Raw genomic sequence first — 27360 nt, forward strand, 5'->3', positions numbered from 1 at the left:
CACAGAATCCTCATACCTGTACAGAGAATTAAGTCAAAACTAAGTCTCCATCCATGGCTTAGGAAAGGGGCAAGTTAGCCAGCTAGCTACTGCAGGACATCAACACAAACAGACCAAGTTAGCCAGCTAGCTACTGCAGGACATCAACACAAACAGACCAAGTTAGCCAGCTAGCTACTGCAGGACATCAACACAAACAGCCCAAGTTAGCCAGCTAGCTACTGCAGGACATCAACACAAACAGACCAAGGACATCAACACAAGCTAGCTACTGCAGGACATCAACACAAGCTAGCTACTGCAGGACATCAACACAAGCTAGCTACTGCAGGACATCAACACAAACAGACCAGAAACACACACGTTTTTAATGAGGATTACCTTTTTCTTAGGATGTGATTTGATTGGTGTATCCCTTGGGGCTGTTTTGCTGCACCAGGACAACCCACATTTCAGCTCAACGCTGATTAGCTAATTATGTTATATCGTTTTTATCAAGAGAGGCTAAATGCTTGCTGGCATCAATCAACTGCTATGGCGGCAACATGTTATATATTCTATTTTGGTCCAGACGGCATCAGACACATCCTGAGACAGAGGGGCGTTTTCCTCGCTCGGATGATTTCTCTGTTGAGATTCAGCCACTTGCAAATGAACGGAAAATTATGTTAACATGGGTGAAAAGTGATTGCATTCGTTTTGGAAGAGGCTGCCTCCTGGGCCTCACTTTCAATAAAAGTGACGAAAGTTATGCACGTAGAGTTAAGAAAGATGCCCCTCCTTTCCCCCTTTTATCCGTTCACGTCACGGGACAAAGCCCGGTGCACCACGGTTCAGGTTAATCAAACTCCCTCAGTGGAGGACTCAGGTAATCAAGAAAATGTAACTGAGATCCTCCTTCAGAAGTGTGGGCCTTTTTGAAACCAGCACCGCCTATTCTGTCCTCCACCTCCACCTCCCTCTTCCCCTCTTCTCTTCTTCCTATTCCATCCAGCACCTCCATCCGCCTTTCTTCTCTTCCCTCTTATTCTGTCCAGCACCTCCCTCAGCCTTTCTTCTCTTGCCTCTTATTCTGTCCAGCACCTCCCTCCGCCTTTCTTCTCTTCCCTCTTATTCTGTCCACCACATTGTTCCGCCTCTCTTCTTTCCATATTCTGTCCACCACCTCTGTCCCCTTCTCTTCCCTTCCACCTATTCTGTCCACCACCTCTGTCCCCTTCTCTTCCCTTCCACCTATTCTGTCCACCACCTCTGTCCCCTTCTCTTCCCTTCCACCTATTCTGTCCACCACCTCTGTTCCCTTGTCTTCTCGTCCACCTATTCTGTCCACCACCTCTGTCCCCTTGTCTTCTCGTCCACCTATTCTGTCCACCACCTCTCTCCCCTTCTCTTCCCTTCCACCTATTCTGTCCACCACCTCTGTCCCCTTGTCTTCTTGTCCACCTATTCTGTCCACCACCTCTCTCCTCATCTCTTCAACACCATCTACAGGACAATAAGAAATACTGCAGGCCAGTTATGGTTTATTTGTGTGTGCTAATTATGATGCCATATTTTTGAAATGTAAAATAAAAAAACTAAATTCTTCAGCTTTTGCTCGTGGGCGTGGAGAGGTGTGGCCCTTTCTATCACATTTCTGGGACCCGATCAAATGAACAGGGTCCCAGAGCTACTGCCTTGAGGAGCAGACAGATAGGGAAGCCCTGGCTACACAGACCAGAGTCTGAGGGACCTTTTCTTGTAAACAAGCTCTTGTTTTAGACACTTCCCCTCTTTCTGGTCTTTTAGAGTTCACTGTAGAGCGTATGTGTGGTCTTATAGAGGTCACTGTAGAGCGTACAGTATATCTGGTCTTTTAGAGTTCACTGTAGAGCGAATGTGTGGTCTTTGTTTAAAAAATGGCCTGCGTCCCAATGTTTAAAACATGTACTCATAATGACTAACAGTATCAAATGCATTTTTGAAATCCAATAGTAGAATTATAGGGTGTCATCTAATGAATCGTTATATTCCATCAAGTCCAAGACCAGCCTGATCATTTCCTTTTAGATTTGACGCTCTTTCAAAAATCCAGATATCTTGCATTTTGCTAGAACGGAAGCTAGTATATTATCTTTTTTTTTTGTGTAATTGGGCTTCAAGTATCAAGAAAGAATGTATCCTCATGTGGTTTAGGGATAAGAGTTATAACACCTTATTTTAATGACGCTGGAAGCTCTCGTTTTTCGATGGCTTTGTTAAATGTGACAAGTAAGAATTAGAGGTTTGCCCATCAGTACCAGAATTAGAGGTTTGCCCATCAGTACCAGGGGATGTGATATTTTTTAACTGTGTGATATCAAATCTGATCTCCTTTGTAGTCAAATCTTCGCAGCAGACTTGATTGAATTCCTCATCAACAGAATTGCCATCAGGAATGGAGCTGAATAATTGATTTGAATTAAATCAGGCAAGAGTCATATTTAGTATCAATTCTTCTAAACGTTTGCAGTGAAGTATAATATTGATTTATTATCCTCAGTGACTATGGCATCAATGTTGAGTCTCCTAACCATATTCAGTTCACATCTTCTCATCAATGTTGAGTCTCCTAACCATATTCAGTTCACATCTTCTCATCAATGTTGAGTCTCCTAACTATATTCAGATGACCTCTTCTCATCAATGTTGAGTCTCCTAACTATATTCAGATGACCTCTTCTCATCAATGTTGAGTCTCCTAACCGTGTTCAGTTCATATCTTCTCATCAATGTTGAGTCTCCTAACCATGTTCAGTTCATATCTTCTCATCAATGTTGAGTCTCCTAACTATATTCAGATGACCTCTTCTCATCAATGTTGAGTTTCCTAACTATATTCAGATGACCTCTTCTCATCAATGTTGAGTCTCCTAACTATATTCAGATGACCTCTTCTCATCAATGTTGAGTCTCCTAACCGTGTTCAGTTCATATCTTCTCATCAATGTTGAGTCTCCTAACCATGTTCAGTTCATATCTTCTCATCAATGTTGAGTCTCCTAACTATATTCAGATGACCTCTTCTCATCAATGTTGAGTTTCCTAACTATATTCAGATGACCTCTTCTCATCAATGTTGAGTCTCCTAACTATATTCAGATGACCTCTTCTCATCAATGTTGAGTCTCCTAACCGTGTTCAGTTCATATCTTCTCATCAATGTTGAGTCTCCTAACTATATTCAGATGACCTCTTCTCATCAATGTTGAGTCTCCTAACTATATTCAGATGACCTCTTCTCATCAATGTTGAGTCTCCTAACTATATTCAGATGACCTCTTCTCATCAATGTTGAGTCTCCTAACTATATTCAGATGACCTCTTCTCATCAATGTTGAGTCTCCTAACCATATTCAGATGACCTCTTCTCTTTTACAAATTAAATATATACCTGCTGTTCTTTTCTAACCACTGTTTTCTAGATCTTATAAAAGCACCTCTATCTTTAAACGTGACATAGGAGAATATAGGTGGATTGAGACGCACCCAAAGAAAAAAAGTGCAACATCGGAGAATGCAGTGGATTGAGACGCATCCAAAGCAACAAAACAAACATATATGTCCAGTTTAAATTGAGATTTTTTATGGGGATGTTGGTTTTATGCTAATTTGATTTGCATGGGGCATTGACCTTAAGTTCTCAAATGGAAATAAAAAAAGTGCAATGAATTTAGGAAAATGTAGCCATCAACAATCTGCCGTACAGGAAGTGCACATTGCTAATAGTTAATGTAGGAATCAACTGTCTGCCATACAGGAAGTGCACATTGCTAATAGTTAATGTAGGAATCAACCATCTGCCATACAGGAAGTGCACATTGCTAATAGTTAATGTAGGAATCAACCATCTGCCATACAGGAAGTGCACATTGCTAATAGTTCATGTTGGAATCAACTGTCTGCCGTGCAGGAAGTGCACATTGCTAATAGTTCATGTAGGAATCAACTGTCTGCCATACAGGAAGTGCACATTGCTAATAGTTCATGTTGGAATCAACTGTCTGTCGTGCAGGAAGTGCACATTGCTAATAATGAATGATATCTCTATGATGTGTTTTGTTGTGTACAGAATCGTTGTTAGAGGACGGGACATGGTGCGTCTGTCGGGTGAGTATGTATACTCATGTTTTACCACACTAATCTAGTTCTGAATAGGTTTCTACTCAACGTGCAGTAATTATATTTACGGTTTTAAAATGGAGTTGCAAGGGAAATCGTTACAGTTGTTGTGTGGCTGAGAGAGTAATGTTGATGATTATAACAACACAAATGTACTTACTCTGTCTCTCTCTCACCTTCTCCTCCTGTCTGCTCATCCTCTCCTTCTCATGAGAGAGAGAGTTGTTGTGTGATAGAGAGAGAGAGAGAGAGAGAGAGAGAGAGAGTTGTTGTGTGACTGAGAGTAATGTTGATGATTATAACAACACAAATGTACTTACTCTGTCTCTCTCTCACCTTCTCCTCCTGTCTGCTCATCCTCTCCTTCTCCTGAGAGAGAGAGAGTTGTTGTGTGATAGAGAGAGAGAGAGAGAGAGTTGTTGTGTGTGGCTGAGAGAGTAATGTTGATGATTATAACAACACAAATGTACTTACTCTGTCTCTCTCTCACCTTCTCCTCCTGTCTGCTCATCCTCTCCTTCTCCTGAGAGAGAGAGTTGTTGTGTGATAGAGAGAGAGAGAGAGAGAGAGAGAGAGTTGTTGTGTGTGGCTGAGAGAGTAATGTTGATGATTATAACAACACAAATGTACTTACTCTGTCTCTCTCTCACCTTCTCCTCCTGTCTATCTCTTTCCTCTCCCTCCTGTCTGCTCATCCTCTCCTTCTCCTGAGAGAGAGAGTTGTTGTGTGATAGAGAGAGAGAGAGAGAGAGAGAGAGAGAGAGTTGTTGTGTGACTGAGAGTGATGTTGATGATTATAACAACACAAATGTACTTACTCTGTCTCTCTCTCACCTTCTCCTCCTGTCTGCTCATCCTCTCCTTCTCCTGAGAGAGAGAGTTGTTGTGTGATAGAGAGAGAGAGAGAGAGAGAGAGAGAGAGAGAGAGAGTTGTTGTGTGTGGCTGAGAGAGTAATGTTGATGATTATAACAACACAAATGTACTTACTCTGTCTCTCTCTCACCTTCTCCTCCTGTCTGCTCATCCTCTCCTTCTCCTGAGAGAGAGAGTTGTTGTGTGATAGAGAGAGAGAGAGAGAGAGAGAGAGAGAGAGAGAGAGAGTTGTTGTGTGTGGCTGAGAGAGTAATGTTGATGATTATAACAACACAAATGTACTTACTCTGTCTCTCTCTCACCTTCTCCTCCTGTCTGCTCATCCTCTCCTTCTCATGAGAGAGAGAGTTGTTGTGTGATAGAGAGAGAGAGAGAGAGAGAGAGAGAGAGAGAGTTGTTGTGTGTGGCTGAGAGAGTAATGTTGATGATTATAACAACAAAAATATATTTACCTCTCTGTAGACTCTGTAGAAACACATGTCTAGCTACTTCCCTTACAGGTTCAGCAACACCTACACCAGAAAGTCAGAGAAGTTTGAATCATCATTTTTTTCATGTACAGATGTAAAATCTTAATTTGACCAATATTGTTGTAGCAAAATAACACTGCGGCAACGGGATTTTAAAGTTTTGTCGATAATGTTGCTTGATCGGTGGTTAGGCTATTAGCTGGACTAAAGTACTGCAGTACTGTAAAATAGTGTTAATATGATCACATGTTAGTGTGGGTTTTCAGGTCATTTATGTTCATCACAAAGCAGGAAAATTCTCAGCAACAAAACAGTGATTAAATTAAGATCCTACAGCTATATGCATTGTTGTACGTGGTTGAATCAACTCTATATGTATTAAAATCTGTCATTCATTCTTCAGAACTTGGCCTACATTATCACTACCCACCCTCTTGGGTCTCCACGCCCTTAGCCTGGCCTTGGCATGGCCCCTTAGCCTGGCCCCTAGAGCCTGGCCCCTTACAACCAACCCCTAGCCTGATCTCTAGCCTGGTCCTTACAACCAAGCCCTAGCCTCATTACTACAGCCTACATACTTCCTGTAGATGTGGAGGAGCTGGACAGGTATAAGCAACATGGTAGTGATTCTACCTTGCCTTCTGATAGGTTAGGTCGAACTTCCGCCATATTGCTGACACCTACCTAAGCCTTTCAGATCTACTCCAGTCCCTGGGGGGTTGGGGCTAGGGGATGCAGAGGGTAGGGGAAGTTTCGAGAAACAGTCCACGTGTTCATCCCAAATGACACTCTGTTTCCTATATGGTGCACTAGGGCCCTGCTCTACAGTAGCAGACTATAAAGGGAATAGGGTGCCGTTTGGGACACAGGCCATGTTTGTCAGAACTGTAGACAATCCAGGGAAGCAGGAACCTCCCCTCCATTCTGCCAGATGCACAGGATATTCCTTTCTTTGTTTGTGAGAAAACATCAGTACTCAGACCGCTGGTTCAACGCAGGCAGAGGAGCTGAGAGAGCTGGTTCAACGCAGGCAGAGGACCTGAAAGAGCTGGTTCAACGCAGGCAGAGAACCTGAAAGAGCTGGTTCAACGCAGGCAGAGGAGCTGAGAGAGCTGGTTCAACGCAGGCAGAGGAGCTGAGAGCTGGTTCAACGCAGGCAGGGAAGCTGAAAGAGCTGGTTCAACGCAGGCAGAGGAGCTGAGAGAGCTGGTTCAATGCAGGCAGAGGAGCTGAAAGAGCTGGTTCAACGCAGGCAGAGGAGCTGAGAGAGCTGGTTCAACGCAGGCAGAGGAGCTGAGAGAGCTGGTGCAACGCAGGCAGGGAAGCTGAAAAAGCTGGTTCAACGCAGGCAGGGAAGCTGAAAGAGATGGTTCAACGCAGGCAGAGGAGCTGAAAGAGCTGGTTCAACGCAGGCAGAGAACCTGAAAGAGCTGGTTCAACGCAGGCAGGGAAGCTGAAAGAGCTGGTTCAACACAGGCAGAGGAGCTGAAAGAGCTGGTTCAACGCAGGCAGAGGAGCTGAAAGAGCTGGTTCAACGCAGGCAGAGGACCTGAAAGAGCTGGTTCAACGCAGGCAGAGGACCTGAAAGAGCTGGTTCAACGCAGGCAGAGGATCTGAAAGAGCTGGTTCAACGCAGGCAGAGGACCTGAAAGAGCTGGTTCAACGCAGGCAGGGAAGCTGAAAGAGCTGGTTCAACGCAGGCAGAGGACCTGAAAGAGCTGGTTCAACGCAGGCAGAGGACCTGAAAGAGCTGGTTCAACGCAGGCAGGGAAGCTGAAAGAGCTGGTTCAACGCAGGCAGAGGACCTGAAAGAGCTGGTTCAACGCAGGCAGAGGATCTGAAAGAGCTGGTTCAACGCAGGCAGAGGACCTGAAAGAGCTGGTTCAACGCAGGCAGAGAACCTGAAAGAGCTGGTTCAACGCAGGCAGGGGAGCTGAAAGAGCTGGTTCAACGCAGGCAGAGGACCTGAAAGAGCTGGTTCAACGCAGGCAGAGGATCTGAAAGAGCTGGTTCTACGCAGGCAGAGGACCTGAAAGAGCTGGTTCAACGCAGGCAGAGGATCTGAAAGAGCTGGTTCAACGCAGGCAGAGGATCTGAAAGAGCTGGTTCAACGCAGGCAGAGGACCTGAAAGAGCTGGTTCAACGCAGGCAGAGGGAGCTGAACGAGCTGGTGACATTTGACAATATATTGGCAAAGAGGGACAGAACCATGACTGAAGGTAAAACGTTTGGTTTAATATCTTATCTTATATAATGAAATATCATATACATGAACTGTTTGAGAAGGATGCAGCAGACTGAACTGTTCATTCAACCTGGAACACTCGTAGCCATCACAATGATTCTGTACTTCAGCTAATACAAGACTGTTTATATACTTGTTATGTTATCCTAACAGCTACACCACTGAGAGAGATGGAGCTGAAACGGCAGCCTGAGTCTGATGGGTGTGGCTCAACAAATCATGATGGTATGTACTCTGTTTGGTCTGTGATGTCATGGTCTCTCGTGGTTGAGTCAAATCATGATGGTATGTACTCTGTTTGGACTGTGATGTCATGGTCTCTAATGGTTGAGTCAAAACATAACACACCACACATTACAGCTGGGCAACTTATAATACTAACTCTACTAGTTACTTTGAGCAGGATGGTTATGGTTAAAATAATCATTGAATGAATCATTGAATCAATTGAATGAATTAAATGAATCAACATACATTATCTCTATTTTACAGCGTGATTGTGGAGTTACTTTAAATGTTTTGTTGTTGTTGTTGCTATAGTTACTGGGAGCTACATTGTCTTTATCTGTGTGGTTTTTACAGGGTCTGGTTTGACCGCTGAGCTGAGGATTGTGTTGCTAGGGAAGACTGGAGCAGGGAAGAGCGCAACAGGAAACACCATCCTGGGGAAGGATGTATTTAAAGTCGACTCTTCCCCTGCGTCAGTGACCGGACAGTGTGAGAGACAGAGTGGAGAGGTCAATGGGACGACGGTTCATGTGGTTGACACGCCGGGCCTCTTCGACACGGCCCGGTCGGACGAAGAGGTGAAGGAGAAAATAGAGGAGTGTGTTAACATGTCCGTCCCGGGCCCCCACGCCTTCCTGCTGGTGATCAGGCTGGGGGTGAGGTTCACAGAGGAGGAGAGGAACGCCGTGAGGTGGATCCAGGAGAACTTCGGAGAGGACGCCTCCATGTACACCATCTTGCTGTTCACCTGTAAAGACCAGCTGAAGGGGAAACAGGTGACAGATTCTCTGAAGATGTGTAAAGAGCTGCGGAGACTCTCCATCACGTTAGGCGGCGGGTATCACTCGTTCAACAACGACGCCAAAGACGACCCCACTCAGGTCCCAGAGCTGCTGGAGAAGATCAAAGAGATGGTGGAGCTGAACGGAGGAGAGCACTACACCAACGAGATGTACCAGAAGGCTCAGAGGAAGATCAGAGAGGCGGAGGAGAGGAGGAGGGAGGAGGAGAAAAGACGGAGGGAGGAAGAGGAGAGAAAATTAAAAGAAGAGGTAAAGGTAGAGATAGAGAAAGAAAAGGAGGAAGAGAAAAGGGAGAAGGTAGATAAAAAGAGGAATCTCCACATCGCTCTAGCAGTAACAGTAGTGTGTGTGGTAGTAGGGGTGATCATAGCAGTTGCTGCTGATACCACAGTGGCCCTGGCTCTAGCTCCACTCCTACTGGTGCTGGGAGCAGCCAGTGGAATAACGGCTATCTGTCTAAAGAATGGAAGGTGTGGAGCTAAAACACCCGTCTCCGTAGCTGTATAACAATCACATACTGTATACCTCATTAAGGCTGTTTTTACACAGGCAACCCAATTCTGATCTTTTGCCACTAATTGGTCTTTTGACCAATCCGATCTATTATCAATAATTGGGCAAAATATCAGAATTTGTCTGCCTGTGTAAAGATCAGAATTAGGCTGCCCGTGTAAAGATCAGAATTAGGTTACCTGTGTAAACGAGGCCGAACAAGACCTAACAACAGAAACATAGATTGAATGATTGATTGATAGATGGTTTTATAGATAGATAGATAGATAGATAGATAGATAGATAGATAGATAGATAGATAGATAGATAGATAGATAGATAGATAGATAGATAGATAGATAGATAGATAGATAGATAGATAGATAGATAGATAGATAGATAGATAAAAATGGTCTTAAATCTGTTCCCTTAAGTATTTCTCTGGGTGTCCAGTGATCTATTTATTGAATCATGTGTTCAGGGATGACATTTATGAACACTTAATAAAGAGAAGTAAAGAGTCTGACTGATGACTGATGTTTTTATTACATTTCTCTGATATGTTTTAGAACACGTTTCCTCCCGGTATTATGGCAGAGTGACTGTCTGCCTTATAGTTTCACTATCTAGGTTACAAACCTCGAGAGGAACCAGGCTCTGAGGGCTGTGCCGGGTGGAGATTTATAACAGAACATGGCCAAGATGTTCATAGATGACCAGCAGGGTCAAATAATAATAATCACAGTGGTTGTAGAGGGTGCAACAGGTCACAACCTCAGGAGTAAATGTCAGTTGGCTTTTCATAGCCGATCATTGAGAGTATCTCTACCGCTCCTGCTGTCTCTAGAGACTTGAAAACAGCAGGTCTGGGACAGGTAGCACGTCCGGTGAACAGGTGTGGGTTCCATAGCCGCAGGCAGAACAGTTGAAACTGGAGCAGCAGCACGACCAGGTGGACTGGGGACAGCAAGGAGTCATCAGGCCAGGTAGTCCTGAGACATGGTCCTAGCGCTCAGGTCCTCCGAGAGAGAGAGAAAGAAAGAGAAAGAAAGAAAGAAAGAAAGAGAGAAAAATAGAGAGAGAATTAGAGAGAGCATACTTAAATTCACACTGTATAAGACAGGAGAAGTACTCCAGATATAACAAACTGACCCTAGCCCCCCGACACATAAACCGTTGCAGCATAAATACTGGAGGCTGAGACAGGAGCGATCAGGAGACACTGTGGCCCCATCCGACGATACCCCCGGACAGGGCCAAACAGGCAGGATATAACCCCCCCCACTTTGCCAAAGCACAGCCCCCACAACACTAGAGGGATATCTTCAACCACCAACTTACCATCCTGAGACAAGGCCGAGTATAGCCCAGGAAGATCTCCCCCACGGCACAAGACAAGGGAGGGGGGGGGCAACCCGGACAGGAAGATCACGTCAGTGACTCAACCCACTCAAGTAAAAGCACCCCTCCTAGGGATGGCATGGAAGAGCACCAGTAAGCCAGTGACTCAACCCCTGTAATAGAGTTAGAGGCAGAGAATCCCAGGATATCAGGTATCACAACATATATAGGCTGCTATGAGGACAGCAGGAGGAATTAATTGATATCACAACATATATAGGCTGCTATGAGGACAGCAGGAGGAATTAATTGATATCACAACATATATAGCCTGCTATGAGGACAGTGGGAGGAATTAATTGATATCACAACATATATAGGCTGCTATGAGGACAGCAGGAGGAACGAACACATGGAATGGAATGGACTAGTACATGTGAAACAGGTCAGATCAGGGATATTGTCTCTGCGTATTGAAACAGGTCACATCAGGGATATTGTCTCTGCGTATTGAAACAGGTAAGATCAGGGATATTGTCTCTGCGTATTGAAACTGGTAAGATCAGGGATATTGTCTCTGCGTATTGAAACAGGTAAGATCAGGGATATTGTCTCTGCGTATTGAAACAGGTCAGATCAGGGATATTGTCTCTGCGTATTGAAACAGGTAAGATCAGGGATATTGTCTCTGCGTATTGAAACAGGTAAGATCAGGGATATTGTCTCTGCGTATTGAAACAGGTCAGATCAGGGATATTGTCTGCGTATTGAAACAGGTCAGATCAGGGATATTGACTCTGCGTATTGAAACAGGTAAGATCAGGGATATTGCCTCTGCATATTGAAACAGGTAAGATCAGGGATATTGTCTCTGCGTATTGAAACAGGTCACATCAGGGATATTGTCTCTGCATATTGAAACAGGTAAGATCAGGGATATTGTCTCTGCGTATTGAAACAGGTAAGATCAGGGATATTGTCTCTGCGTATTGAAACAGGTCAGATCAGGGATATTGTCTCTGCATATTGAAACAGGTCAGATCAGGGATATTGTCTCTGCGTATTGAAACAGGTAAGATCAGGGATATTGTCTCTGCGTATTGAAACAGGTAAGATCAGGGATATTGTCTCTGCATATTGAAACAGGTTGGTATTGTGGTGAAATGGAAGAGGAAAGACGATGTAACTGTGTAACTGCTGTGAATGTTGTATTGTCAATTTGTTGTCTGTTGTATTGAAACGGCACTTTAAACGAGTACGTGATACTGCAACGTTTCCCCATGGGGGCAATGAAGTCAGTAAAGTGAAGTATATCACCTCGGAGAGATGCATTTTCTCTTCTATTGCCCTTTCTACCACAATATACAATGTGAAATATTGTGATTAGTATATGTGTATAATCACGTATTGTTTCCCTGTTATACAGTCTGAACGTAGTAAAAAGTGGATCCTCTTTGGGGGTAAATTTGAAACCCCATTGGAGCTCACAGGACTATTTATTCTCTCTTTTCTCATACATTCTCTCTTTTCTCATACCTCTCCATCCAGAACTGACACCATTCAGCCAGCAGCAAACCACCCTGCATCCCACAGCTGGCTTGCTTCTGATGCTAAGCAGCGTTGGTCCTGGTCAGTCCCTGGATGGGAGACTAGCTCCTGCTGGAAGTGGTGTTGGAGGGCCAGTAGGAGGCAGCCTTTCCTCTGGTCCCCAGGGCAATGATTGGGGACATTGCTGTCTTTTGGATGGGATGTTAAACGGTGTCCTGACTCTCTGTGTTCACTAAAATATCCCATGGCACTTATCATAAGAGTAGGCGTGTTAACCCTGGTGTGCTGGCTAAATTCCCAATCTGGCCCTCATACCATCATGGTCACCTAATCACCCTCAGCTTCCAATTGGCTCATTCATCCCAGGTTGTCAATCAACACACCTGATAGAACAAGGGATAAATAAATAAAAGCAGGCAATATTTAAGTTCTGGATTTTGAAGACTATTAACACTGTAAATGCAATTAGGAATGATGAATACATTGTCTTATAAACCAATGTGGGCATTCTGAAGACGCTTAATAATACAATCAAATCAAATCAAATCTACCTTAAGTTTGTGTGTGAGAGGAATTCAAACTCAAAGGCTGTCTGTGATGTTCCTGCATCATCATTCCTTATTAAATCACAGACAGTATTCAGAGCTGTTTACTTGTGGAATAGACACGAACTGGAATGCGGTTTTAACCAATCGGCATTCAGGATTAGACCCACCCATTGTATAAAAGGGCATAACTGTCCTGAATCTCTTGTACATCTGTAGTTCTCCGAGTCTCAATAAAATACCAGAGGGGAAAACTCACTAGAATTATGGATGATTTCATTTTTACGTCAGCAAGTAGAGAGTGAATTACATCTCATATGTAAATACAAACAAAACGAGTCTGATGTCGGCAAACAAACAGGATGAGACGAGCACAAGTAGCCATGAAACCAGGAAAGCAACCAGAAGGAGGGAACCATTCTTTAATAACATTGGTGAACAGTGGACACTAATGAACAGAAAACAGAGAACATTAGTTTAGGTGGGAGATGTTGCTGGTGACTGAAGCTCAAAGGAGGGTTAGGGTACGTTTTAACATTAGCTGAGCCATAAAAAAGTTGTCGTGTCTGTGACTATCATTACATGTGAAGACTGCTTTTTTTTATCAAATAAATTCTATATGTGTAATTATGTGATTAAACTAATCATGCAAACTTTAATTAACTAGGAAGTCAGGGCACCACGGGAAATTTTTATAGTCTCTATTTTCCAAATCGAGTACAGTCTTGTATTAATGCATCATTATTACCTCATCAGTTTACATTATTGAAAGTCGCAAACCCTTGGATATCTGCACGAACCCTAGCCTAAATGATGAATCAGCGATATACAAATTGGCTTAATTATTTATTTACTAACTAACTAAATAATCACAGAAATACATAACAAACAAACAGTAGATATTGGTTACTAACGCAATGCATTGATAAGTCCCTACGTGGACTAAACCGGTATGACGGCTTGGTAGACAATGGAAAGGGGTGGGGACAGATAAAAGAGCGGGAAAGACAAAATGGATTCACTACGCACAGTTGATAATTATATTCATTGAAATGCTAATCGTTTACACATGAACAGCTAGTATTTGCTCTTATTCTGTAGTCATATATAGTCTCAGATTTGAACCATTTCCAGCTGTGTAGCCATTGCTGCACGCTGTCTGGTCTAATGTAAATTCTCCAGGAGTGGGTTTTATACACTTCTGAGAAAAGGGCGGTCCATGACGCTGACGTAATGTCTATGATCACGTGGGCGTGGCCACTGACCTGGTTAATACTTTACATGGAAGACAATTCTCTCATTTTGAAGGTTAACATCGCATTACATCTTTTCACAAATAGTTTCATGTTTAATCACATACGTTTCACAAAATGTAGATGTAAACCTTGAAAGTGTCCACAAACAGAGATACAGTAATGTGTGTTTCCTGTCCTTCATGAGATCACCAAATGAAACACGCTCGTCATGACTGTCTCTTAGTGTCCACGGACCATTGCCACATTCTCAAAAGTAGAAATATTGTTTAATTAATTAAACTTTTGATGTCCAAGTGTCTCTCTGTATTCCACAGTTTACATTCCAATCTCAAACACTACAGAGCATAGGGGCAGTGTATTTTATGACCGACCATAAAACAGCCGACTTCCCGCTCTCCCCCTCTACGAGAGAGAGAACAGGCTGTAGAGCAGACCCACTCTAACCTGATCCTTCAGATCGTCACAGGAGAGTCATGACATTCCCCCTCTACGAGAGAGAGCAGGCTGTAGAGCAGACCTACTCTAACCTGATCCTTCAGATTGTCACAGGAGAGTCATGACATTCCCCCTCTACGAGAGAGAACAGGCTGTAGAGCAGACCCACTTTAACCTGATCCTTCAGATCGTCACAGGAGAGTCATGACATTCCCCCTCTACGAGAGAGAGCAGGCTGTAGAGCAGACCTACTCTAACCTGATCCTTCAGATCGTCACAGGAGAGTCATGACATTCCCCATCTACGAGAGAGAGCAGGCTGTAGAGCAGACCCACTCTAACCTGATCCTTCAGATCGTCACAGGAGAGTCATGACATTCCCTATCTACGAGAGAGAACAGGCTGTAGAGCAGACCTACTCTAACATGATCCTTCAGATCGTCACAGGAGAGTCATGACATTCCCCCTCTACGAGAGAGAACAGGCTGTAGAGCAGACCCACTCTAACCTGATCCTTCAGATCGTCACAGGAGAGTCATGACATTCCCCCTCTACGAGAGAGAACAGGCTGTAGAGCAGACCCACTCTAACCTGATCCTTCAGATCGTCACAGGAGAGTCATGACATTCCCTATCTACGAGAGAGAACAGGCTGTAGAGCAGACCTACTCTAACCTGATCCTTCAGATCGTCACAGGAGAGTCATGACATTCCCCCTCTACGAGAGAGAACAGGCTGTAGAGCAGACCCACTCTAACCTGATCCTTCAGATCGTCACAGGAGAGTCATGACATTCCCCCTCTACGAGAGAGAACAGGCTGTAGAGCAGACCCACTCTAACCTGATCCTTCAGATCGTCACAGGAGAGTCATGACATTCCCTATCTACGAGAGAGAACAGGCTGTAGAGCAGACCTACTCTAACCTGATCCTTCAGATCGTCACAGGAGAGTCATGACATTCCCCCTCTACGAGAGAGAACAGGCTGTAGAGCAGACCCACTCTAACCTGATCCTTCAGATCGTCACAGGAGAGTCATGACATTCCCCCTCTACGAGAGAGAACAGGCTGTAGAGCAGACCCACTCTAACCTGATCCTTCAGATCGTCACAGGAGAGTCATGACACAGTCATAGAAACAGACAGCATATTTTCCAGAATCTTTCCTTATTATAAACTGGGAGATTGGAGCCGTGAATACTGATTGGCTGACAGCCATGGTATAGCAGACCGTAGTATGTATATACAGTATATATTATTTTATTTTTTTAACTGGGAAGTCAGTTAAGAACAAATTCTTTTTTACAATGACAGCCTAGGAACAGTGGGTTAACTGCCTTGTTCAGGGGCAGAACAACAGATCATTACCTTGTCAGCTCGGGGATTCAATCTAGCAACCTTTCGGTTAATGGCCCAACGCTCTAACCACTAGGCTACCTGCTGGTTAATGGCCCAACACTCTAACCACTAGGCTACCTGCTGGTTAATGGCCCAACACTCTAACCACTAGGCTACCTGCTGGTTAATGGCCCAACGCTCTAACCACTAGGCTACCTGCTGGTTAATGGCCCAACGCTCTAACCACTAGGCTACCTGCTGGTTAATGGCCCAACGCTCTAACCACTAGGCTACCTGCTGGTTAATGGCCCAACGCTCTAACCACTAGGCTACCTGTTGGTTAATGGCCCAACGCTCTAACCACTAGGCTACCTGCTGGTTACTGGCCCAACGCTCTAACCACTAGGCTACCTGTTGGTTAATGGCCCAACGCTCTAACCACTAGGCTACCTGTTGGTTAATGGCCCAACACGCTAACCACTAGGCTACCTGCTGGTTAATGGCCCAACGCTCTAACCACTAGGCTACCTGCTGGTTACTGGCCCAACGCTCTAACCACTAGGCTACCTGTTGGTTAATGGCCCAACGCTCTAACCACTAGGCTACCTGCTGGTTACTGGCCCAACGCTCTAACCACTAGGCTACCACACCCCCTTGTGTGTTATTGCTTAAATAACATTGGTGGACAGTGGACACTAATGACCAGAAGAAAAACAACTGAGTTTAGGTGGGAGATGGTGCTGGTGGCTGAAGCTCAAAGGAGGGTTAGGGGGAAGGTTTATCATTAGCTGAGCCATATACAGTCATAGAAACAGACAGCATATTTTTTTTTTAATCCAGAGTCAATGACCTTCCTACAGATAGTAAAGTCTACAATCAACGACCCAGTTAGTAAGTAATAATCAGCATGTTTTTGTATTTATTGAAGAACAGGGATTTAATGTGAAAGGAAAGTTGAAGATTGGTATGATTATGTCATGTAATGATGTTAAATGTCTGGTTAATGTTTGTATAAAGATGAAAGTACACACAGTTCCATTCAGTGGGTTAGGACATGGTGCTGGCCACAACAAGGTTAAAGGTTTAAAAGCCGTTCGAACCAATTTCTCCTGCTCCTCTTCCTCCTCTTCTTTTCCATCTTCCCCCTCTCATTTTCCATCTTCCCCCTCTCCTCTTCAATCTTCCTCCTCTCCTCTTCCATCTTCCTCCTCTCCTCCTGTCTCTCCTCTTCCATCTTCCTCGTCTCCTCTTCCGCCTTCCTCCTCTCCTCCTGTCTCTCCTCTTCTATCTTCCTCAACTCCTCCTCTCTCTTTATTTCCTCCTCTCTCCTCACCTCTTCTTCCCGCTTCCTGATCGCCTCCTCTTGTTTCTTCATTTCTTCCTCTTTTTTCTTCCTCTCCTCCTCCTCTTCGATCTTCCTCTGGACCTTCTGGTACACCTCGTTGGTGTAGTGTTGTCCTCCGTTCCTCTTCACCATCTCCTCTATCTTCTTCAGCAGCTCTGGGACTTGGTCAGGGTTGGCGCTACTGTCACTGTCATTGATGACAGAGTGATATCCACCTCCACATTTGCTGATGAGATCCTGGAGGTTAACACTTTCTCCTACAAACTGCTCAACAGATTTTTTTCTCAGCTGGTCTCCTCCAGTGAACAGCACCATGGTGTACTTTGAGGCTTCTTCTCCAAAGTTGTCCTGGATCCACTTCACAGTGTTCCTCTCCTCCTCTGTGAACCTCCCCAGTCTGATCACCAGCAGGAACACGTGGGGTCCTGGGACTGACATGTAGAAGCACCGTTCTAGTTCACCTTTCATTTCCTCTACAGTCACTGACGTGTCAAAGTGTCCCGGCGTGTCAATCACATCCATCTTCCTCCCATCCACCTCTCCACTCTGTTTCTCACACTGAGCAGTCACAGACTCAGGGGAGGAGTCTTCTTTAAACCCCTCCCCACCCAGGATGGTGTTTCCTGTTGCGCTCTTCCCTGCTCCAGTCTTCCCCACCAGAACTATCCTCAGATGAGCTAGACCAGTTTCTGTGAATTAAAAAAAAGAAGAATATAGAGGCACCATTATATGCTGAAGAATTAAAGAATTATCAAGTCAATTATTAAAATAATGTCATTTACAGTACATAGTAATGTTGATGATTATAACAACAAACATGTACTTACTCTGTCTCTCTCTCTCCTCCTCCTCCTCCTGTCTCCTCATCCTCTCATCCTCCTGTCTATCTCTCTCCTCTTCCTCCAGTCTCCTCATCCTCTCCTCCTCCTGTCTTCTCATCCTCTCCTCCTCCTGTCTTCTCATCCTCTCCTCCTCCTGAGAGAGAGAGAGAGAGAGAGAGAGAGAGAGAGAGAGAGAGAGAGAGAGAGAAGGTGGAGCTAAAATGAGGAGTTGTTCAGCTACGTTGCTATAAGTGAACGTTACACATATAGAACGAGAGGCTTTGAATCAGAGTGTCTTGTACAGTATCAGTTTGAGGAGCACTTGATGGACAACGTCGTTTATTGATTGCTTGTGCCTCTCATATGTTCTCTCTGTCACAGTGAGGCAATCTGAATAATAGGCAGAACGAGTTAACAACCAAATAGTCTCTTGTGACAGACTGCTGACATAAATGTCCAATCAGTATTTGGTCCTGGGTTCCAATACGAACAACCGAGCAACATATCAAGGTAAAAAAAAAGGTTCATTATCATGATTAATGACACCTGTTACTCATCAAGTGACAGTCCAAAGTATAAACAACCTTCCTGTAGTCTCACCCAGGAAATGGGGTCTATTAGAAGGCTGTTGGTCCCAGCAATTCACCATGAGGTCCACCATCTCCCCCAGCCCACCAGCCTGGTCCCTGTCCACTGCCTCCAGAGGAGGCCTGTCGCCCAATGGGACCCGGAACCTCACCATACTGGACTGGAGATCTACAGGAGAGTGAAGTAAGAGAACAAGAAAGTGTCAATAATAGTGAGTAGTGACGGGTGAGATGGAGGAGAGACGTAGAGGAAGACGTGTGTGTTAATGTGTGTGTTAATGTGTGTGTGTTAATGTGTGTGTGTTAATGTGTGTGTGTTAATGTGTGTGTGCTTAACAGTGACACTGAATTACCACTTACGAGGGTTATCTGCATAATAGGGCACTTTTCCAGTGAAGATGGACCACAGCAGTATGCCGTAACTGAGACAGAGGAAATAGAGAGAGTTATCGAATGTCCGCGGTGCATTCTGAGTGCTGTCTCTCTGTGTTGTACCTGTAGATGTCAGTGAATGCTGTCTCTCTGTGTTGTACCTGTAGATGTCAGTGAGTGCTGTCTCTCTGTGTTGTACCTGTAGATGTCAGTGAGTGCTGTCTCTCTGTGTTGTACCTGTAGATGTCAGTGACTGCTGTCTCTCTGTGTTGTACCTGTAGATGTCAGTGACTGCTGTCTCTCTGTGTTGTACCTGTAGATGTCAGTGAGTGCTGTCTCTCTGTGTTGTACCTGTAGATGTCAGTGAGTGCTGTCTCTCTGTGTTGTACCTGTAGATGTCAGTGAGTGCTGTCTCTCTGTGTTGTACCTGTAGATGTCAGTGAGTGCTGTCTCTCTGTGTTGTACCTGTAGATGTCAGTGAGTGCTGTCTCTCTGTGTTGTACCTGTAGATGTCAGTGACTGCTGTCTCTCTGTGTTGTACCTGTAGATGTCAGTGACTGCTGTCTCTCTGTGTTGTACCTGTAGATGTCAGTGAGTGCTGTCTCTCTGTGTTGAACCTGTAGATGTCAGTGAGTGCTGTCTCTCTGTGTTGTACCTGTAGATGTCAGTGAGTGCTGTCTCTCTGTGTTGTACCTGTAGATGTCAGTGAGTGCTGTCTCTCTGTGTTGTACCTGTAGATGTCAGTGAGTGCTGTCTCTCTGTGTTGTACCTGTAGATGTCAGTGAGTGCTGTCTCTCTGTGTTGAACCTGTAGATGTCAGTGAGTGCTGTCTCTCTGTGTTGTACCTGTAGATGTCAGTGAGTGCTGTCTCTCTGTGTTGTACCTGTAGATGTCAGTGAGTGCTGTCTCTCTGTGTTGTACCTGTAGATGTCAGTGAGTGCTGTCTCTCTGTGTTGTACCTGTAGATATCAGTGAGTGCTGTCTCTCTGTGTTGTACCTGTAGATGTCAGTGAGTGCTGTCTCTCTGTGTTGTACCTGTAGATGTCAGTGAGTGCTGTCTCTCTGTGTTGTACCTGTAGATATCAGTGGCTCGAGTTGGTTCATACGATGATTCAAAAGCCTCAGGGGGCATGTAGCTTAGAGTGCCTCCTTCCTTCCCGGGCTCTTCTCTGGACATCTCCAAAACACTATGGGAGACTTCAGCAAGGCCAAAATCTGTAAGCTAGAGAGAGAGAGACAGCGAGACAGAGAGAAAGAGAGTGGGCGTGTGAGAGAGAGAGAGACAGAGAGACAGAGAGAAAGAGAGTGAGCGTGTGAGAGAGAGAAAGAGAGAGAGATGGGCTTAACATAGACTAAACAGAAATAGTAATGTTCAGTAAACATGTATACTGCCTGTGGGTAGTGATGACTGCATATAGTTCAGACGTATCTCACCACTAGTAGAGACTCAGGATCTTGGGACTTGCCTTTGCATTAAGGTTGTCATCCAGCAGCACGTTATTGGGCTTCAGGTCGCGATGCAGAAGTGGCTGAGGAAGGTTGTGAAGGAAGTTAATTCCCAGAGCGATCTGGTGGGCCAGGCGGAAGGCCAGGGGCCAGGGTGGGGGGCCAGAGAGGCTGGCCGGGAGGGTGGCCAGGGAGCCTATGTTCAATAACTCCATCACAATACCCAGCTGGGTGGAGAGGCCTCTACCTGGAGAGGGAGGGCACCCCTGGTACACCCCCAGAATCCTCACCACATGGGGGCTCCCTCCCTTCTGCATATTCTTTACCTCCTTAAGCAGGGAAGTGCTAGAGCTGGAATGAGGTGTGTGTGTGTGTGTGGGGGGGGGGGGGGGGGGGGGGGGATAAAGACAGGGATTATAGTCCATGAGCCAAGCCAACAAGTTATTTATCACATACTGCACACCCTTTAGAGTCACAGCTATCCATCAGACTCATTTTGGGGAAAGGTTCAGGTCAACATAACTAGGTTAAATATTAGAATTACCTGTATAAATTGCTTTAAAAAAGAAACATACATTTTAACTTTGTTTGACGAGTGGTACTGAAAGGTCATGAAATGACCTTTCTAATGATGTATAACATAACCCACTTTGAAAGGACCAGCTACAACTATTGTTTAAAAATCAGCCATATTGTGCCATTGACATTAGACTGTTGGAAGTTTAGCCATAGAATTCCACGAAGAAGGGAAGCTATGTTTTTGGATTGTACACTTTGTTGATAGAGGCACCACATGTCACACACACAGCTAGAACATGGTTTTAAAAAAGATTTGTAGATACAGGGCCATCACAGGATGGACACAGTAACCCGACAGAAATATGGCCGCCAAACAACTCAATGGGGTCTTATTGGATTCATTTTGCTTGACCATACCTGTATGAAATAGAACTGTAGTACGCCCAATAATGTCTTAAAATGTCCATAGTGACCCAGATACATTATGATGTCACATTATGAAGTCACATTATGACGTCACATTATGATGTCACATTATGATGTCAGATTATGATGTCACATTATGATGTCAGATTATGATGTCACATTATGATGTCACATTATTCACTGCCTTCTGAATATTTCACCGTCAAACGTTTTAAAATGGATATGTACACGTGAATAGTCGCGGATGTGAGCTCATTCAACTGACAGACAATGTGATCCTGTCAACGGTTTTCAGAAAAGGTTCAAGAAAAGAGCAGAAGCTCTGAATGATCCGCTCAGACTCCAGTTCTACTGCCCTACAGGTTGTGGAAAATGTGCTGCTTTAATATTGCACCTGTCGGGTTCCTCAAGAAGAAAGCCTGCACTTCTATGTAAAAACACAACAACAACTAAAACACTTTAGTAAAAGCTACGGTAATGTCCGCAAAATTAAAATAAAATTAATACTACAGTATACTACAAAGAGCAAAAACACCACGTTAATTACTATGGTAAATACTACAGTATACTACAAAGAGCAAAAACACCACGTTAATTACTATGGTAAATACTACATTTTCTTTCACTACAGTGTTTATACTCTTTAAAAAAAGGTGCTATCTAGAACCCTAAAATGGTGCTCTGCCAACTGACCTACACAGGACCAGTTTACCCAAGTATTTCACTGAGCTACACAGACCAGTTTACCCCAGTATTTCACTGAGTAACACAGGATCAGTTTACCCCAGTATTTCACTGAGCTACACGGGACCAGTTTACCCCAGTATTTCACTGAGCTACACAGACCAGTTTACCCCAGTATTTCACTGAGTTACACAGGATCAGTTTACCCAAGTATTTCACTGAGCTACACGGGACCAGTTTACCCCAGTATTTCACTGAGCTACACAGACCAGTTTACCCCAGTATTTCACTGAGTTACACAGGATCAGTTTACCCCAGTATTTCACTGAGTTACACAGGACCAGTTTACCCCAGTATTTCACTGAGTTACACAGGACCAGTTTACCCCAGTATTTCACCGAGCTACACAGACCAGTTTACCCCAGTATTTCACTGAGCTACACAGGACCAGTTTACCCCAGTATTTCACTGAGCTACACAGGATCAGTTTACCCAAGTATTTCACTGAGCTACACGGGACCAGTTTACCCCAGTATTTCACTGAGCTACACAGACCAGTTTACCCCAGTATTTCACTGAGTTACACAGGATCAGTTTACCCCAGTATTTCACTGAGTTACACAGGACCAGTTTACCCCAGTATTTCACTGAGTTACACAGGACCAGTTTACCCCAGTATTTCACCGAGCTACACAGACCAGTTTACCCCAGTATTTCACTGAGCTACACAGGACCAGTTTACCCCAGTATTTCACTGAGCTACACAGGATCAGTTTACCCAAGTATTTCACTGAGTTACACAGGATCAGTTTACCCCAGTATTTCACTGAGTTACACAGGACCAGTTTACCCCAGTATTTCACTGAGTTACACAGGACCAGTTTACCCCAGTATTTCACTGAGCTACACAGACCAGTTTACCCCAGTATTTCACTGAGCTACACAGACCAGTTTACCCCAGTATTTCACTGAGCTACACAGGACCAGTTTACCCCAGTATTTCACTGAGCTATGATGAGGGTTTTCTTGTTAAAGCAATTTATACAGGTAATTCTGATGTGTACCCTAGAGGTCAAAGGTAACATTTATTTTGACCTGAACATTCCGAAAATGTGTCTGACGGATAGCTGTGAATGTTAGCTTTCCAACGAAGAGGGAATACGTGATCAGTAACTTCTGATGGATAGCTGTGAATGTTAGCTTTCCAACGAAGAGGGAATATGTGATCAGTAACTTCTGATGGATAGCTGTGAATGTTAGCTTTCCAACGAAGAGGGTATACGTGATCAGTAACTTCTGATGGATAGCTGTGAATGTTAGCTTTCCAACGAAGAGGGAATATGTGATCAGTAACTTCTGATGGATAGCTGTGAATGTTAGCTTTCCAACGAAGAGGGTATACGTGATCAGTAACTTCTTGTATGCTGGCATGGTTTGTCATAGGGTAAAATCCCGATGGGAAAAATAGATGGGATGGATGAATAAAAGAGTGATAACACAGAGAAAAGCTCCCATTGCTAAACTGCTGTCACACATTTTCAAACTTGAGGGAATTAGACCTTCAACAAAAATCTAAGAGACATCGTCACCCCAAGTGAGCAGGTCCGAACCCCCTGGCTCATGAACTAGAGCAGGGGTGTCAAACTCATTCCATGGAGGGCCTAGTGTCTGCAGGTTTTAGTTTTTGTCCTTTCAATTAAGACCTAGACCACCAGGTGTGGGGAGTGCTATACTAATTAGTGACCTTAATTCATAAATCATGTACAAGGGAGGAGTGAAAACCTGCAGACACTCGGCCCTCTGTGGAATGAGTTTGACACATGGACTAGAACCTTAACGAAACCTTTACTTCCCCTAGTGGTACCTTGACATAAATACATTTGACCTAAGAGCAACAACAACAACAAAAATATTTAACAAAGACTGTAGGGGCAGCACTTTAAACCAGAAATAAATTACAGATTGCACCTTTAATCAAAATGGTTGACATCATTAAAACATAAACACTACTGTTCAACAGTTTGGGGTCACTTAGAAATGTCCTTGTTTTTAAAAGAAAAGCTTATTTTTTTGTCAGTTAAAATAACATCAAATTGATCAGAAATACTGTGCAGACATTGTTAATGTTGTAAATGCCTAATCGAACCCACAAATGCTGATGCTCCAGATACTCAGCTAGTCTAAAGAAGGCCAGTTTTATTTCTTCTTTAATCAGAACAACCGTTTTCAGCTGTGCTAACTTAATTGCAAAAGGGTTTTCTAATTATCAATTAGCCTTTTAAAATGATAAAGTGATAAATTTGGATTAGCTAACACAAAGTGCCATTGGAACACAAGAGTGATGGTTGCTGATAATGGGCCTCTGTACACCTATGAAGATATTCCATTAAAAATCATCAGTTTCCAGCTACAATAGTAATTTACAACATTAACAATGTCTACACTGTATTTCTGACTAATTTTATGTTATTTTAATGGACAAAAAAATGTGCTGTTCTTTCAAAAACAAGGACATCTCTAAGTGACCCCAAACATTTGAACGGTAGTACATATATATAAATATATATATAATGTAATGCAGTTCAATTAGTTTTTTTTCATATTGGCCAGGGCCCTTTATTTAGAGATTGTGACTGGAGCAAACAGAATAAACACATTGTCTTATGCACGGCTGTGGGATGGTCATATTTACCCATCATCATAATGCAGCAACTTGATGGCCACATCAAACCTCCACTTTATATGCCTGGCCTTGTGGATCTGTCCGAATCCCCCTCCACCAATCACTTCCCAGTCCTGCAGGCTGTCATTACCGATCAAGTCCAGTGGCGGGCTGCTGGGCAGCGGCAACGCCATCTTTCATTAAAAAAATTATTACAAAACACTGATGTTAAATACCTCAACTCAGACTTATCAAAATAGCATGAAGACATTTACAGTCAAGATATGAAGTTGACACAAAAAGTACATAACAGACTATCGCAACTCAGTTATTTGGCCAAATTAGTTTATATATATATATATATATATATATATATATTGCACTAAACAATTAAACTCTGTGTTGGGATTCGCATGTCAATAACCTGTGAACTGAACCTTTCTCTTTACGTCAGTATCATGTCCTAAAGGTCGTGTTCCCCTGCTCAGCGGCTGCATTCATCAACCAATGGGTGAGTGGCATATCATCAGCTGTGCCGTTGGGCACCAGACTGCTGTTTGATTTGATTTGATATTAAATGACTTAGTTTTAAATGAACTAACGTCATGTTCCATTGGTCAGACATTACTGACACCTGACATCATATGATGTGGTTGGCTGATGGTCCAGCCGTTGTAAGATCTGGCAGGTGTCAGTAATGTCTGACCAATGGAACATGACCTTAATTCATTTAAAACGCAGTCATTTAACATCAAATCAAATCAAAATGTATTTGTCACATACACATGGTTAGCAGATGTTAATGAGAGTGTAGCGAAATGCTTGTGCTTCTAGTTCCGACCGTGCAGTAATATCCAACAAGTAATCTAACCTAACAATTTCACAACAAGTACCTTATACACACAAGTGTAAAGGAATGAATAAGAATATGTACATAAAATAAAGGATTGAGTGATGGCCGAACGGCATCGGCAATATGCAGTAGATGGTATAGAGTACAGTATATACATATGTAGGGAGTAATGTAGGGTATGCAAACATTATATAAAGTGGCATTGTTTAAAGTGGCTAGTGATACATTTATTACATCAGGATGGCAAAATGCAGTAGATGGTATAGAGTACAGTAATTACACATGTAGGGAGTAATGTAGGGAATGTAAACATTAGTGGAATTGTTTAAAGTGGCTAGTGATACATTTATTACATCCATTTTTCCATTATTAAAGTGGCTAGAGTTGACCAATATATATATATATATATATATATATATATATATATATATCATATTGGGTGGGGTTCTGAATTAATGTAAATTTAGAAAATGCAAAAATAAAGTTGTTTTAGACCGGCAAACTGTGGAAAGAGAGACATTATACAGCTAGTGGGAGTTGTAGTTCATGTTTGTAGTTCTAAATAAACGGATGTAACTTTTCGGATTCGCGCTTCTTCTTGGCAGTCAAATACAGAGTTTCGAAACCCAGAGGTGCAAGACGAGACTTCCAGGAAAGATTGCGATACACACCAAACAGACCAGCCCGGGGTTTCAGAAGTCAATTAGAGAAGTGAAAGATTCTTCCGAAGTTGTTAACTTTCTCGAAATCTAAAGGCACAAGCTAGATTGGAGCCAATGTCTTAAATAGTTGAACATGGTATTACTCCAACCTCTGAAAGTAAAAACTGATACGTTTTCATTTTCGAAAAAACTGTATATTGTAGTCCTGCCTTTGATTTGACGGTCCGCACATGCGCAGTTCGCGTTAGAATAGATGACGTCATCAGTTTGAATAGCTTCATACTGTACGGTCTTTGTCAAATACTTTGAAAACCGTCAAATAAAAGTAAATTCACCCGGAAACACTTACCCGTTTTAATATTTATCTTAGTATGATCGCGTTGTCATGTCTTTGACAATGCAAACTTTTAGACACATTTTTTGCGTACAAAATAAAAATACGGAAGTTACATTTCAGGATCTGACAGTTTCTTCGACGTAAATAATGTAAATGTTATTCAATAGAAAATGTTATTAGCGATCATTATGAAACAACCACGTACCTGCATTTGGTGTGATTTGTTTAAACTGTTGGTCAATCGTGTGCAAATCGATGTAGGCTTATTGGTTCAGTTTAGCGAAGTATGAATTACTGATTGTTTATTGAAAAAGAGTCTGGCTGCTCTGTGTCTGGAAGTAGTGGGGATTTCCACTCTTATGCCAATTGCTACCACGTCATTTCTGGTGAAATATAATTCTTGCAGGATTTACTGATTCTGTTACACATAAAGGCAACAACAATAACAACATTTGTAGTAACCTGTATTAGCCTTTTGGTGTTTGGTGGACAGTCCCTGGGTTCGTGCCCCAGTTGGGGCTAACTATTTTTGTGTACATAAATTATTCTTTGATCGTGTATATTTGGTTGATCTAGACATGCACAGTGCTTAATTTGAGCCGGATCCGGTACATCTACACGAGAAAGAAAATCACTGTTTGTAATGTAAACATTATAATAAAAGCAACCAGAGTTCATTTCAGTTATGCCCTCAATACCTAATTCTGCTGCCCCCTAAAAAAAAACGTAATTGTAAAACGTAGATTTTCAGTCCGCGCCTGATATTCTTAGAATTCATTGTGTTGGGCGGGTCCGGTTTTATGGTTTGCGCAATATTATAGACTATGTTTTTGAGACCAACGTGTGGTCGTTGCTGCGGTGCGAGAGAGAAGCGCGCCTGTATTTCAGAACTAGAATGAGATTCACTCGATCTATTATCTTGCTCCCTCTCTCTG

At 43.3% G+C, this 27360-nt stretch overlaps 2 protein-coding genes and 1 long non-coding RNA gene across 4 annotated transcripts; 1 reads left to right on the top strand and 2 right to left on the bottom strand.

Moving 5' to 3' along the window:
* Positions 1-7549: 7549 nt before the first annotated feature.
* On the top strand, positions 7550-9938 carry LOC118940272 (GTPase IMAP family member 7-like). Its single transcript, XM_036948956.1, has 3 exons — positions 7550-7703; positions 7883-7954; positions 8312-9938. Exons 1-3 carry the CDS (start codon positions 7694-7696, stop codon positions 9265-9267), a joined length of 1038 nt encoding a protein of 345 aa, XP_036804851.1. The 5' UTR covers positions 7550-7693; the 3' UTR covers positions 9268-9938.
* Positions 9939-13090: 3152 nt separating this feature from the next.
* LOC118940273 lies at positions 13091-15679 on the bottom strand. The gene is made up of 2 exons (XR_005036808.1): positions 14553-15679; positions 13091-14386 (listed from the first exon to the last, which is right to left on the bottom strand). It is a non-coding gene; the product is annotated as an uncharacterized LOC118940273 (long non-coding RNA).
* A 931-nt stretch (positions 15680-16610) lies between these two features.
* On the bottom strand, positions 16611-26793 carry LOC110485436 (receptor-interacting serine/threonine-protein kinase 3). 2 transcript variants are annotated; one of them, XM_036948957.1, is made up of 9 exons: positions 26631-26793; positions 24604-24767; positions 20303-20633; positions 19910-20058; positions 18825-18886; positions 18478-18633; positions 18185-18267; positions 17884-18031; positions 16611-17745 (listed from the first exon to the last, which is right to left on the bottom strand). In XM_036948957.1, exons 1-9 carry the CDS (start codon positions 26634-26636, stop codon positions 16787-16789), a joined length of 2058 nt encoding a protein of 685 aa, XP_036804852.1. In that variant the 5' UTR covers positions 26637-26793; the 3' UTR covers positions 16611-16786. The 2 variants fall into 2 exon arrangements, with proteins under 2 accessions (XP_036804852.1, XP_036804853.1); XM_036948958.1 differs by lacking the exon at positions 26631-26793 and adding an exon at positions 26098-26315.
* Positions 26794-27360: the final 567 nt, after the last annotated feature.

Source organism: Oncorhynchus mykiss, chromosome 17 (assembly GCF_013265735.2).
Source record: "Oncorhynchus mykiss isolate Arlee chromosome 17, USDA_OmykA_1.1, whole genome shotgun sequence".
Taxonomy (NCBI): Eukaryota; Metazoa; Chordata; class Actinopteri; order Salmoniformes; family Salmonidae; genus Oncorhynchus; species Oncorhynchus mykiss.